Genomic DNA, 13838 nt, shown 5'->3' with positions numbered 1-13838 from the left:
CGCCCTGGAAGGAGAAATCCAGAAAGCTGACATCAACGGCATGTAACCCAGTTCTGCCACCAGCAGTGGGACAGAAGCTGCAGTTGTTAATGTGTGTTTCTCACGAGCATTTCTAATGTTTAACTGTGGATTAACAACCAGTCCAAAGACCTTCAGCATATCTCCTCATTATGTTGTCCTCATGATGTATACAGACCACAAGTTGGTGAAGTGGTTTATGGAACACTTCATCTTCCTCCCACGATACAAACATAAAGTTATTTGGTGACTTTATGAAAATCAGCGCAAACACTCCTCGCACCCAGAAAGCTGGACCGCAGTCCATCTCGTAGTTGTGATCTCGGGCTCCGTTCACACAGCAGGTCTTGATACTCAATTCCGATTTTTTTTTCCGTGATTGTTTCAAACGCGATCTGCAGTGTGAACGGGATCGGACCGGATGTTTTCGTGAAGTCACGCCAGAGCACGCTATTTACGCATGGCATGTCCGTCAGCAACCAGGGTTGCCAGATGTGACTCACTGTTTCCAGCCAAAACAATAAAAAAAACCAGCCTAAATCTCAACCTGCGTAGAAATCATGTTTAAACCGTAAAACTATTTCATATATATAATGAACACGTCATGAACAAACACATACACGAAATAAACATAGTAAAATGGAAAGAGAATTTGTCTCCACAATTGGGGGATACCACCATATCTGGCAACGCTGGAGAGCCCATGTAGATTGATTGTGAAATATGAGACGACAACATAACGAGGGAAAAAAAGAAACAGCAGCTTTTAACATTTTGGCGAAGCCGCTTCCTCCGCTACTTATCTGTGACGTCAGTCACACGCCAATGACGAAGCAGTCGCGTGTAGAAAAATAGCAGAATTGGTACCACGTAGGAACGAGGCCTGGGTCTGGGGTAAAAAAAAATCAGAATTGCCGCCTTCACACGGCGACAAAACAGTTAGGATGTGAGTCACTAGTGAGTAAAGAAAATCAGAATTGTGTCGCGTTTCCCTGCAGTGTGAACGAGGCCTAGGATCCAGAACCAACAGTTGAACCGAAGCACCATGGTACAGTGAGTCCTTTTCAAACCATGCGCTCGCACGCGACTTACCAACGCCGTTCCGAAGCGCTGCTCGCCTCGTGCTCCACTAAAGCCGGACCTCGTCCCGGCGCATCCTAAATATATTGGGCGGTAATCGCAACTTGATAGAGTCTGGCTGCGCTCCAGGTTTGCACACGAGCTCGCATAAAGGCGCACAAGTGTCGCCGATTAAAATAAACACAGCTGCTCAGTAGAACAATGGCTGGTTATGATCAGACACTAAGTTGGCGAGGGCGCTCCTGCCTCTTTCTCCTCCACTACACTTCAATAAGCACCGCCATAAAACAGCACTGCATCCCAACTGATGATGTTTTTCCTCTTTCTCTTCCACTCAGGCTCCTTCCACTTTTCTTCTCTCTTGTTCTTTCGCTCTCTTTTCGGAGCAGGTGGGGTGGATTGAAAGTCTTTGTTGCCCGCCTTTGTTGTGGTTCTATAAAAGTCAAAGCGTTACAGTCAACAGTATCCGCATTTGACAAGCCGAAGGCGGCGCGCTGTTACTTTAACCTCGCTGACACACAAACACACACTTCATGTCTGTGCCGTGACAGACAGCTGTTTTCTCTTTGACATGCTCCCATTCTTCCCTTCCTCATCATCTGTGTCATTACTGTGCCCTCACCCTTATAACCATTAGCCCTTATGCCTATTTGCCACCCCCACCCCCGCTTTGAGGATCAGGTTCCATAGTAACCCGGCCCATCTCTGGAGGAATGCGGCATTTCCCGCTCTTTTGTCAGGCCACGTTTTGAGTGGCGCTGCGGGGCCGGATTGAGTTCCAGCGGGTTTTATAAGCTTTTTGTGTGCGCGTGTGTGTGTCTGTGTGTGCGTGTTCAACTAATTGAGTTGGCTGTCAAAGCCGGGTCTGTGCAGAGTCTTGGACCAGCGCTGTCGGGAGGAGCGGCGTCGGGTTTCTGTACAGCAGCCCTGCCTCTGGATTATACTTATATTTCACAGGAAGCACGCGCACTAACCCAACGCGCGCACGTCTTTATTTTGCCTCCATCACTTCAACCCGAGGGCGTGCGTCCACAGGTGGCCGGGCTGGCATGACCGCGGGCTTTTCCAAACACAGCCTGACGCAGCCCTTCTTATAAAAAGTGAAAATAGAAAGGAACAGAAGACGCATGCTGCTTCACTCTGGTCTGTTGTCTGCATCTGTTCGCCTCACAAAAGGCCGCGTGTGCATGTCTGTGTGGCTTGTTATAAAACTTACGACTGAATAAAACTAACGGCGATATCTAAATCCTCCTAATTTTAAATATCGGGCTTAATGAATGTTTTGTTGTGTCCATTCAAGCAAGACTGAACTGCAACTCGTGCAGCATGTGCCGCCTGTTGAGTGAGAGGCAGCTTTGACTCTGCTAAACATTAAAAGTGAGGTGAAAGAATTAATCCATCCGTTCTTCTCCGGGGTCAATCGAGGACACGTCTGCAGTCTGTCCGTTACGTTTGATGCAGTTGACCACTCTTACATGACCTTGAACAATGTGTCAGCCATTCTGGCGCTATTGTGAAATGGTTCTATTCACATCGTAAAAGGACTTTTGATGTCGTTCTACATTGTTCTAATGATCATGTAATATTGTGTGGTGTTCCACAGGGTTCAATATTGGGCCCACATCTGTTCTCTGTATACCTCTTCCCGCTAGTTCAGATCAGATCATGGAATTATCCAGCCCTTTAATGCAGATTATGTAGTGATGTAATTCATGTTAGCAAAATAAAACAAATATGCCGGTCCAGTATCATTAAATCAATCTTATAATAATAATATGGCAAACTATCAGCATCTGGAATAGAGCTTTATGTAAATCATGTATTTATATAATGAGTTGTTTTTGTTAATGGATAGAATGTGAAGGCTGTAGGTTTATTAACATTTTATTTATTTGTTTGTTTGTTTGTTTATATTGAATGTATTTATATTTAATCTATAGGTTTTCTCTCTTTCATGTTTGTGCAGTAAAACAAACATGGCTGGTGTCGGTGTCAATCCTCTATTGGTGACCCCATTGTCTGTGAAAGATCCCGTCAGTGGCAGCAGATTGGTTGGATGAAGCCGTTCTAAATGCGGCGAATGCTGGTCAATTCCTTGGTCTTCTCTCTCTTAAGCGCTTCGTCTTTGTCTAAAAACAAACTGTAATCGTCCACATTGAGGACGACAGGCTGGACTTATCAAACAGGTTTCCTACTACGGGCGTGTAAACTATTGCATGTGTGGGTTTCTCTGGTGTTTCAGGTTCAGAGGTGAGCTCGCTGCGTCAGAGCACCATGTCCATCCTGACGGCCTCGGAGCTGATCACCGCCGAACCCTGGCCCGCCGCCTTCGCCCCCGGCGGCACGCCGTACCTGCTCAGCCTGGCCTCGGTGGCCCTCAGCGCCAGCGTGGAGCTGCCCGAGCTGTGGGGGGGCTCTCGGCTGACGTCCCACCTCCTGGAGCCCCTGCTGAGGTGCCCGCAGTACGAAGTGAGGGAGCTGGCTGTGGAGGGGATGCTGAGGAGGCTGCAGGAGGAGGAGGAGGAGGAGGAGGAGGAGGAGGAGGAGAACAAGAGGAGGAAGTGGCCACAGTGGCTGGACGAGACCACTCTGTCTAACCTGATCGGTCTGGCGATTCATGAGACACACCCCCAGTGTCTGGCCAAGGTGATAACATGCACACACACATACACACAGGAGACGTCCATTTGTTTGTTTAATAGATGTGAGCACAAGTGTGTCCATAATCCTCCACTGATCCCTCCACGAGGCCCGAAGTGCCACAATCGTCGCTTCTGTCGGCACATAATGAGCGGTGCCTCTTGAAAAAAAAAAATATGGTTTTCCTATTTGACAGTCTCGCTGAACCTCAGCGACTTTTTGCCGCGAACCGATTAAACGTCCCAAAAACCTCCTCTGAGAGGCTCGCGTGAGAGGCTAATCGGCCTCGTGGGGAAACGCCAAAAGAGCGCTGGCAGCACGCTGACGCACTCCACTTTCACACACTGGTTAGAGGTTCCCGGTAAGCTCCCACTCCTACGAGGCTCGGAGTGGGAAAACGCTGCAGATTTCCTGTTTGGGGACAGGAGGTCGTATTTCAGAGCGTCGTTGAGGCGAGGACAGGCCGCCAGCGGGCCTCCTCCGTTACTCCCGTCGTTAACACTCCTCCACGACTCTGGACGACTCTGCAGACTGCTCTGTGTTTTATGTGACTTGTGTCTTCTTCTTCTTTTTCTTTTTTTTTTTCTTCCTTTTTTTTAAGTATATGTGTGTGTGTGTTTGGTCACAAATTCCTCGCCAGGCTCGGCTTTACAGGCGAGCCGTTAATGTTTAATGTGTCGGCCCCGTTAAGTGGAGCCCGCCTTGCGCCAAGGACACGCCAACCCAACGGGCCGGTTGCCATAGCACGCTTTGGACTCAGGCTGAGGCATTCTGGGAGAAAGGAAGGTGTCAGGCCAAGGACTTCTGTCACCGATGCGTGAAGGAAACTAGTCATTTATGGAACTTAATAGAAAATATACAGTTCAGATGAGTGTGATACTTTTTAGCTTTAGTCTAAGCTTTAAGTTCACTTATGTCCGTATAGAAAGAACCTGTGACAAATCCTCTAAAGCCGGGGCGTCAGACTCATTTAATTCAGGAGTCGCATGCAGCCGAATTTGATCTTGATTGGATTTGACCATTAAAATGGTACAATAATAACTCCAAAGTCCAAATCTTTGGGTTACTCGACAGGTCTTTTTCCACATGAAGCCAGTTTTAACTTTTTGCTTTTGGTGCAAGTTACAGTGAAATATCCACAAAAACAATATCCTCCAAATTGTGTGGTTTTGCAGCATGTTTTTCTAAATTCCCCCTCAGTTTGACTGCGACATTCAGCAATAAGTCAGCTTTCAGGATGGCTCACCTCGCAGGCCAGATTTGGCCCGGGGACCACTGCTTCAGAAGTCACAACCGAATGAAACTAATCGACAAAATGTGAGAAAATAACATTTCCAGCTGTGCCTGTAGCCACTAAACAAACCTCATCCAGTCCTCTTCTACCACTTTCTACCACAAAATGGTGGAGTCTGGTTAATATTTAGAACAGGGGTGTAAAATATGTTTGAGGGCCCGATTTCATCTTTAGTTGCTTGAATCGGTAAAATAGAGCCTTATTAACCTTTAAATTTAAACTTTAAAGTTTTCATTTCTTGTGGTGTAGCGTATCTATGATAAAAGTGTTTATACTTTCACAATTACTTCCAAAAATCTATACAATCTCAACATAAAACCAATTTTAATGATGCAAACTATGGTGAAAAGTCCAAAAATCATCTAACTATTGCATCTTGCATCCTTTTGCATGCAAGTTTTTACAAACTCACCCCGACAGCGTGGCTTTGACACTCGTGCTCGATTACAGCGTTCTCTCTGCTCGGGTCTCAGTGTTCTATTCTGTCCTCCAACGTAAGAAAGCTGTTTTAAAGATTCAAAGTTTTCTTCGAAATGTGAAATTTGCTTGGTGGTTTCTGGCCATGGGGCTTTTTTTTTTTTCTTCTTCTTTTTTCTTTCTTTCTTTCTTTTTGAGGAAAAGACAAAATAGTTCAAATTATTTTCACTGCTGTTGAGCTCGTGAAGTATCAAGTTTAATCCATGTGAGTAAACAGCAGCTAATCTTAATAATTATATAATGTGAACCCTAAATAGTTGAAGTTTGCATTGTGACCTTTTTTTCCTGGAAAAGAAAGTCTTAATATACTTTTAGTACCATTTTCTTATACTGCTGCTAAAAAGGAAACTTAATAGAATTGTACAATACTACCATTATTCCCAATCACAAAGTGAATTTCCAAATCTTAATCTTTGTTTTTAATGAAATAAGACAAGAAGAAAAGTGTGTTGTGTCAGTGTTTCAGCCACAGAGAAAAGCTGGCAGTGATCCTTGGTGGTCAGTGTCTCTTGTGGATTGACTTAACCTCCACTTCAGCCCCAGTATATTTGCAGATACCTCGTAGCAGGCTGAACGTAGGACTGTAAATAGTGCAAAGACTGGAGGAAGTGCAGGTCTGGCCGAGTGTAACTTTTTATATTTGTTTGTGCGCGCCTGTACGTGTGTGTGTGTGTGTGTGTGTGTGTGTGTGTGTGTGTGTGTGTGTGTGTGTGTGTGTGTGTGTGTGTGTGTGTGTGTGTGTGTGTGTGTGTGTGTGTGTGTGTGTGTGTGTGTGTGTGTGTGTGTGTGTGTGTGTGTGTGTGTGTGTGTGTGTGTGTGTGTGTGTGTGTGTGTTTTCACGCAGGGTGGGCGTCACTATTTATTTGCATGTTACAGCCATGAAAGCCACTGTGCCTGAGTTGGCATGTTTTCCTGTGACTGTGTATATTTGAATACGCGGGGCAGTCGAGTGTGTTGCAAGACCGGGAGCTCATTAAAAGCAGCTCGTAAAAAAAAAAAAAAAAAAAAACAGGCAGCAGAAGGCAGACGGTCAAACCAGCTGGGTCGGACGGAGCTAACAGGCCATTATAAGCTGAGATTTTACTTCAAGTAATGTACTCAGTGCTGCAGAAACAGTGGAAAAGCATTGGATCCTTTTTATTTGTTATTTTGGCATAGTTTTAATTAAGAGAAAGGAATACTGCAAGCATACTTATTGATGCCGTTGCGAAACTTCTATATTTAAATCATCATTATATTTGACCTGAACTACCCAGGCTGAGAGCAGCGGGGTGCTGCAGTGCAGTATTTGGGATCAAGGGCCTTGCTCAGGGACTCACACCTGTCAACAGTGGGATTGTTTTATCTACTGCGAAGCAGACCGTACACACACATTCTGGGGATGCTCTATTCTCTGCTCCAACATTTACCCGTCTTTGTACATTATTTTTGGTCCGATGCTTCTCTTACTGTTGGGAGCATCCATCATTCATTTACTAGTTTTAATTTTCACAGCGAGAGGTGATGGTAAGAAATCAAAAACAGTCGCAGAGCAAAAGAAAAGTTAATGGCTGTAATTCCCAAAAAACACTGTCGCTTCAATGCGTTGTATTAAAATTCCTTCCGACACGAGCCCAGGCCGGTGGACCACATTTGAGAGCGACCGGGCGGCGCGGAGCTTCACCTTGTCCATTTTTTTCTTTTACTGCTCACACACAAATAAACCCCCACCCACCCCTCACCCAGCCTATAAAGCCAGCTTTATTTTAAATCTCTAGTAACAGGTCAGGGCCTTGAAAGAAATAATAATCAGCGAGACATGCGGGCAGGAATGTCAACACGTGTTCTCGGCCAGGGATGTGTGTTTTTAAACAGGTCTTCCCCTCACGTTTAGAGTGATGGAGCAAAGAAAGGGGTGTCGGGAAGGATGGAGGAGGCAGAAAGTGGAGTTCAGGAGGTTACAATGGAGAGATTTGAAGCGACACATAGCTCATGTAGATATTTGTGTGTGTGTGCATGAGATGGAGGCAGCTGTGTACCCGCGGTTAGGGTGGATCTGACCAGCGGGGTAAAAATACCCTCGGGGGCAACTTGCCAGGACACCAAAGCTGCGCTGGTGGATCACCAAGAGATCTTCCCCTCATCAGTGTGTCTATGAAGGGGAGACATGGAGGTGGAATCCATTAACGTGAACATTAACCCGCCCACCGTCTCCTCCATCCTCTCAGGTACTGAAGGTGCTCCTCGTGCTGAGCTCCAGCGGCGAGCTGCTGTGGACGGATGGAGTCCAGGTTCTGTCCCAGCAGGGGGTCCTGCAGCACCTCCTCACGCTGGCCCAGAACTCCTCTTATTGGTCAGTAAAAATACACAAAACAGCCTTACAACGCACACACACACACACACGCACACACACACACACACACACACACACACTGGAGTGAAGCAGATTGATCGTTGTTGTTTCTCCAGGTTTCAATAAAAAAACAAATATTCTTAGAATTAGCCACTTTGTGATAATCTTTACTATCTCGATACATCAAAACACTCAGACCTTTGGGTTTAACCCTGACATTCTGTAGAGTGTGTGAAGTTGGGTCATGTCGACATCTGAAGGCGGATCCACACCGTGGGAGTTTTTCTGTCGCAGATGGAAGATGAACAAACACAGCGATCGTTTCCTGTTGTTTAGAATCTGGGCTGAGAGCGTCCGAAGATAACCTGCGACTCAGAAACTCAAGGATGTCTGTCTCAGTGAGGTTCACCAGGAAACGATGCAACAGTCTGTGTGGAACTTGCGATACGTCCAAACAACGATTTTCAGATTCATGGGGAATGCAAAAATATATAAAAAATAAAGTTCTTGTTCTTGTTCTTCTTTCTTCTTTTTCCATCATTAGAGTTGCATTACCGCCAAAAAAAGCTTGTTCTTGTTAAAGAATGTTCAAGAATTCAAACATACATTTCGCTCAATGGTGACTGGTTGAATAATTCTGCAAAGTTCTTGAGAAAACATTGCACCAACACTGTTGTGAGGTTCGATGTTAATGAACATGGCAGAGGCTTCGGTGGACAAAACGCTCTGAGTAGAGCTGAAAGGTTAAATTCCATTTTCACAACTTTAACACCTCCAGCCCAGTGAGGAAAAGGTAAAACACATGAAAGAAAGACAACAAAAAAATCTTCTCTGTGCTCAGATCTGTGGTCTTCTCAAGCCATTGAAAATTATTCTTCCCAGGTGGGAATTTGCACGAGAAGCAGCATGAGCAGGATGAATGAGGTTTGGTTATTTTCCCTTTAACTGCCGTAACGTTTGTGTGTTATGGAGGAGATTTTATTTTTTTTTTTACTGAAGCGCAGTAACGATGCTGTCGTGCTGAGTTGCATTTGCCTCTCGGAGCTTCCTCACGCTCCCACTTCCCCAGTTGAAAGTTGTATATTTCCCACTTCATTTGTCCACTCTCACTCTTGTTTTAAGGAGACAGTCTCCTACGTTTAGGTGTATTCGTAAGCACAGAAACTGCGACGTGCGCACGCTGTCTCGGCACAGATGTGTTTTGCCTCCAACTTCCAGCGAGTTCAAGGTAAATTCGGGAACAGTGAGACCGCTGTGTGACTCCCCATCTGAAAACCTGCTGTCAAAACATTCTCACAGTGGTCCCAGAGCAGCTTTCAGCCGTGATGAATGGAAGAGACATGGATGTGGATGCTCCCGTGCACCTCCTCTTTCATTTCCCCTGCTGCCTCCAGCTGGCTGTCGGCTCTTCATTCACAGCCACGCACCGTGCAGGAGTGTAGTGTAGTGGCACAGGTTCACTGGCTGCACCTTAACCTCGCACCTGGGCAAACCTGAAGTCTCCCAGCGTTGTCGTCTTTCTTCTGTTCGTGTATTATAATCATGGAAAGTGGCTGAAAGCTGATATTTGGCCTCCACCGCACTATTATCCCGACAATGGATTATTCACACCTGTCAGGCCTAAAGCATTATTTTTGTCAGAGTTTATGAGAAACTCGTGAGTCACGGGGCCTCCCTCTCTCTCTTTTACCACAAACTGATTTGGTACATGCTGTGTGTGTGTGTGTGTGTGTGTGTGTGTGTGTGTGTGTGTGTGTGTGTGTGTGTGTGTGTGTGTGTGTGTGTGTGTGTGTGTGTGTGTGTGTGTGTGTGTGTGTGTGTGTGTGTGTGTGTGTGTGTGTGTGTGTGTGTGTGTGTGTGTGTGTGTGTGTGTGTGTGTGTGTGTGTGTGTGTGCGTGCGCGGGTGAGTGTGTGTGTGTGTGTGTGTGTGTGTGTGTGTGTGTGTGTGTGTGTGTGTGTGCTGGTTCTATAAGCCCTTTGACAGGCATTGGCAGACACACACACCTTCCTTGACAAACCTCTGCAGTACTTTTCTCACCTCTTGACAGAGAATACAAGGCTTGAATGAGGATTGGATTACAAAGGCTTTTAGGAACGTAAAGCCTTTTCCTGGCCACAATCTCTGCACCCAGGGATCCACTTTCCCTCCGGAGCGGCCCCGGGGTTATGATTAGAGCCGGGGAGGGGACGGGATTGGGTTGCTGGCCGCCCTTGTCTGCCAGCGTGATTGAATGGCACTCCAGCTATTGTGATCCATAATGTAGTGACGAGCACCAGCACACTTCTTTTGTGGCTCGTAAGTCAATATAGCTGAGTGATGTGCGTGTAGCCGACGGCGCCGGAGGTGTGCGTAATGGTTTCCACAAGCAACCACCCGAGGAGCGCATTATCACTTTCAGATGCCCTCATTGCACAAATATGTCTGATTAGAGGCTCCAACACCTCAAATGGTGAAAGAAACCTGCTGTGAATGCCAGCGTCTATCTGTTATCAAGCTTTTCGTAAAACATAATGGATTCCCCGGATAGAAATCAGAGACCGCCGATACAGACGTCTGTGTCGTCTCCTCAGCCGACTCCCTCATATTGCAAACCACATTTCCAACAGTGCATCACTTCCCAACAAACAGGCACCGACACCAATGTAACCATTGTGAAAAAGTAGTTGGAGAAGCAGTCCCTCACCAGGTGTCTCCCACAGTGCAAACACAACTTTAACGACAGTAGTATATTCAAAGGAAACTGGACGATGTAGGAAAACATGCTGACACAGAAGTATTGCCTGCAAATACCCTCATAGTGCAAACGAAACCCCGTCCTAAAAAACAGAACTGCAATGTAATTTTTAATATGAATCAAATAGTTCATATAGTAGTTCCTCCAGCAGACACCCCCATAACGCTGACAACATTTTGAAAAGTGTTGCACATTCAAATGAAAACAAATCACAGCAGCTGGGTGCATGCGGCATGTTGAACTTGTTTTGCACCGTTTCCGATGTATGAACCCAGAAGAGCGGCTCCATCCTTTCTAATTCTCGGTACTCAATTGTGCTTAAATGATCATTTATATTCATAACAACATACAACCTGGAATCACATGGATTTCTTCTTCTGTTTCAGTGTGGAGCTCCACTGCGCCGCCCTGACGCTGCTCTCGCAACTGGTGGTTCAGCTGGTGAACTCTGACCCTCAGGTAAGGCGCGATCTATCTTTGTCATCACACCCGGCAGCAATGCTCTGCGACCACGTGGAGAGGAATTTCACATTTAACATGGAGGCGGCGTGTGCGGTTACCGCCTGTCCTCAACCAAGCGCCGCTGTTCCTCGCAGCTGAACGAGTTTCCCTCCAGTCTTTTGACTCTGTCCTGATACGTCACCGGAAAATAAGAAATCGCAATAGTGTCTTTCGGAGGAGTCCCTCCATGGGGCCAGCAAAGCTTCTGGAAGGAGTAGTACACTAAAATCACAATACTGAGTGAAGCGCTGTGCCTGAATCTAACTCTCTTCTCCAGGGTGCTGCAGCTGCAGTGTGTTGTTCCGCTCAGTGGGCGGCGCTGGTGTGCGCCTGCTGCTGCGAGGAGCAGCCGGCGGAGGTGAAGATGATGGCCGCCACGGTGCTGGTCCAGTGCACGCCCGCCCTGCTGGTCAGCCTCCGTCTGCCACTGGGTGAGTCTCAGTCAGTGTCTGTGAAGCTCTTTCATTCAGAGATTCTAAAAAGTGTTTGAATGTTGTGTTTCTCTTGGCGTCAGGTCTCTCCATGACGGTGTCGCTGTGGAGGAGTTTGCTCATGTTGCTGCAGGATGAAGACCAGGAGGTCCGAGATGCAGCTTCGGACTTCATGTCCAATGTGCCGGCTCATCTTCTCAGTACAGGTACACACACACACACACACATCCAGAAACATGACTTCTGTTCATTACATACACTTGTAAAATACACGTTTCATTACATGCTATTGATGCTCAGGTATGAAAGCCAAATTCAATATAAGCAAATGTTTGTTCCTGATGAAAATGAGCTGAAGAACAAGTGACTGGTGAAATCTCCATCTGTTGGTTGAAAATCTTGTACCAAACATCAGCCTGCATCGTGTCTCCTTCATGTTTTGTAGCATTTGACAACAATAAAAGAATGCCAGATTAGATAATTCCAGATAATATTTTTAGTTTACTCACGACTTTCTGAAGAAGATTTATCAACATGACTCTTAAGTGTCTTTTTGTTGCTTCTTGGTTGATAATCATGTCATCAGATGCTCATTTTTCTTGATCTCACTGAACAGCTGAAGCTCACGTCGCACCATCGACGTGGCTCCGACCTTCCACACTGACTTTAATTTAATTGTAGTTCGTCATAATGAATGGAAGGAAGGGTGTCGCTGCTATTTGACGTAGAACAATAAACACTCAACAGCCTCTTAATACGGAACACCTCGCTCGCGCTGTTTGATCCCTTCTGCCTTCAGAACTGTGGATTCTTGGTGCGGGGAATGTTCCTCAGAGATTTCCGTAAGTATTGACGTCAAAGCATCTCGTAGCTGCCCGTTGAGATTTCCGGCTGAACATCCACGACGTGAATGTCTCCTTCCATCGTTTCCCAGAGGAGCTCTATCGGATTAACATCTGCTGACTGAGGAGGTGTTTGGAATTTAGAGAATTCATCGACACGTACGATGAACCAGGTCGAGATCATTTGATGTTGGAGCGCTGGTGTGCTGGAAGCATCCGTCAGACGGTGGCACACGGTGGTCAGAAGGGGCTAAAAACCAGGAAACGTTTTTCAAATCACCTGCGCTTCTCTCCAATTGGGTCAAAGGAAAGTTTTTCACAACCTTGAGGAAGAAACATAAACACAGAGACGACAATCAGGAGCCTGCGTGGGTGAAGAAAAGCATCAAACACCTGGGTCACACCAATAATCAACAAATTCTCTGTGCAATTGAGTCTGAAAAGGAACAATTTGAATTTGAATTTCACCTTCATCGTACCACCTCTTGTTTGTTTTCTTCTGTGGACTGAATCCTGGTGGTACTGGTGAAAAATGGACGACGACATCGGTTGATGTTTGGGATCGTTCCTGGAATGAATCATTGTAGTTTAGTAGTCGGGATGTGAAATGTGTGTTTGTGTGTTTGTTTGTGTGGCGATGTGTTATAGGAACGCCTGAAGTCTGTGTTCTGAGGAACTGTAGGAACACACACACACACACACACACACACACACACACACACACACACACACACACACACACACACACACACACACACACACACACACACACACACACACACACACACACACACACAGAGAGAGAGAAGCCACCGTCTCGGCTAAAGAGCGACTGACAGCTGCCGCCACTCGAACAGCCTCAGCGCCACTTCCTCCACTCGCAGCGCTGACTTCCGATATTTTCCCAGCTTCCCCTACAGGAGCCGCCCTTATTGTGTCTGCCGCCGCCGATAGGATCTCATAACATAACACGGGATTGTGAAAACATCTCCAGAAAGAAAGGAGGAGGACAAAAAAAGGTTCTCCCCTTAGCAACGCTGTTTGTGGATGGGGGAAGACTCAACTCAAGCTGGGGTCCATTTAGCTGAAGGACTCCTCATGCCTGTGTGTTTAGTTTTTTTCGTCTTTTTTTGAAGGGCAGAGTCTGTGATGTGGGGTCTCTGGAAATGCACCTTAAATTCTCGGAAGTGTTGTGATACCAGTATTTATCCAAAAGCAGTATGTGTGGGTTCTTTATGCGTGTTTATGTATATAAGCCAGACGGGGTCAGATAAGCTTCAGAATCAGATCGCAGGTCAAACAACACGGCCGAGACTTGGAGCTTTCCTTTCTCCGCTGCAGGAAGGCGAACACAATAGGTGTAATTACAGAGAAAAGAGAGTGGGACATCCTCCTTTGTTTGTCCATGTCCGCCACTCGCTTGGAGATGAGAGCTTTAACACGTGCATGACTCGCCGTGGAGCGGCCTGCGTTTTCCTCCGGCCAGCA

At 46.3% G+C, this 13838-nt stretch overlaps 1 protein-coding gene across 1 annotated transcript in view; it reads left to right on the top strand.

Moving 5' to 3' along the window:
* Positions 1-13838, top strand: part of thada (THADA armadillo repeat containing) — a 99859-nt gene that overhangs the window by 73382 nt on the left and 12639 nt on the right. Inside the window, exons 32-36 of the mRNA XM_080481937.1 lie at positions 3341-3744; positions 7717-7841; positions 10963-11035; positions 11355-11508; positions 11592-11714. Coding sequence (XP_080338063.1) covers positions 3341-3744; positions 7717-7841; positions 10963-11035; positions 11355-11508; positions 11592-11714 — 879 coding nt within the window. The remainder of the gene's footprint in view (positions 1-3340; positions 3745-7716; positions 7842-10962; positions 11036-11354; positions 11509-11591; positions 11715-13838) is intronic.

The sequence above is a fragment of the Lipophrys pholis genome, assembly GCF_963383615.2.
Source record: "Lipophrys pholis genome assembly, chromosome: 15".
Lineage (NCBI taxonomy): Eukaryota > Metazoa > Chordata > Actinopteri > Blenniiformes > Blenniidae > Lipophrys > Lipophrys pholis.
This window is presented reverse-complemented; position numbering and strand designations above follow the sequence as displayed.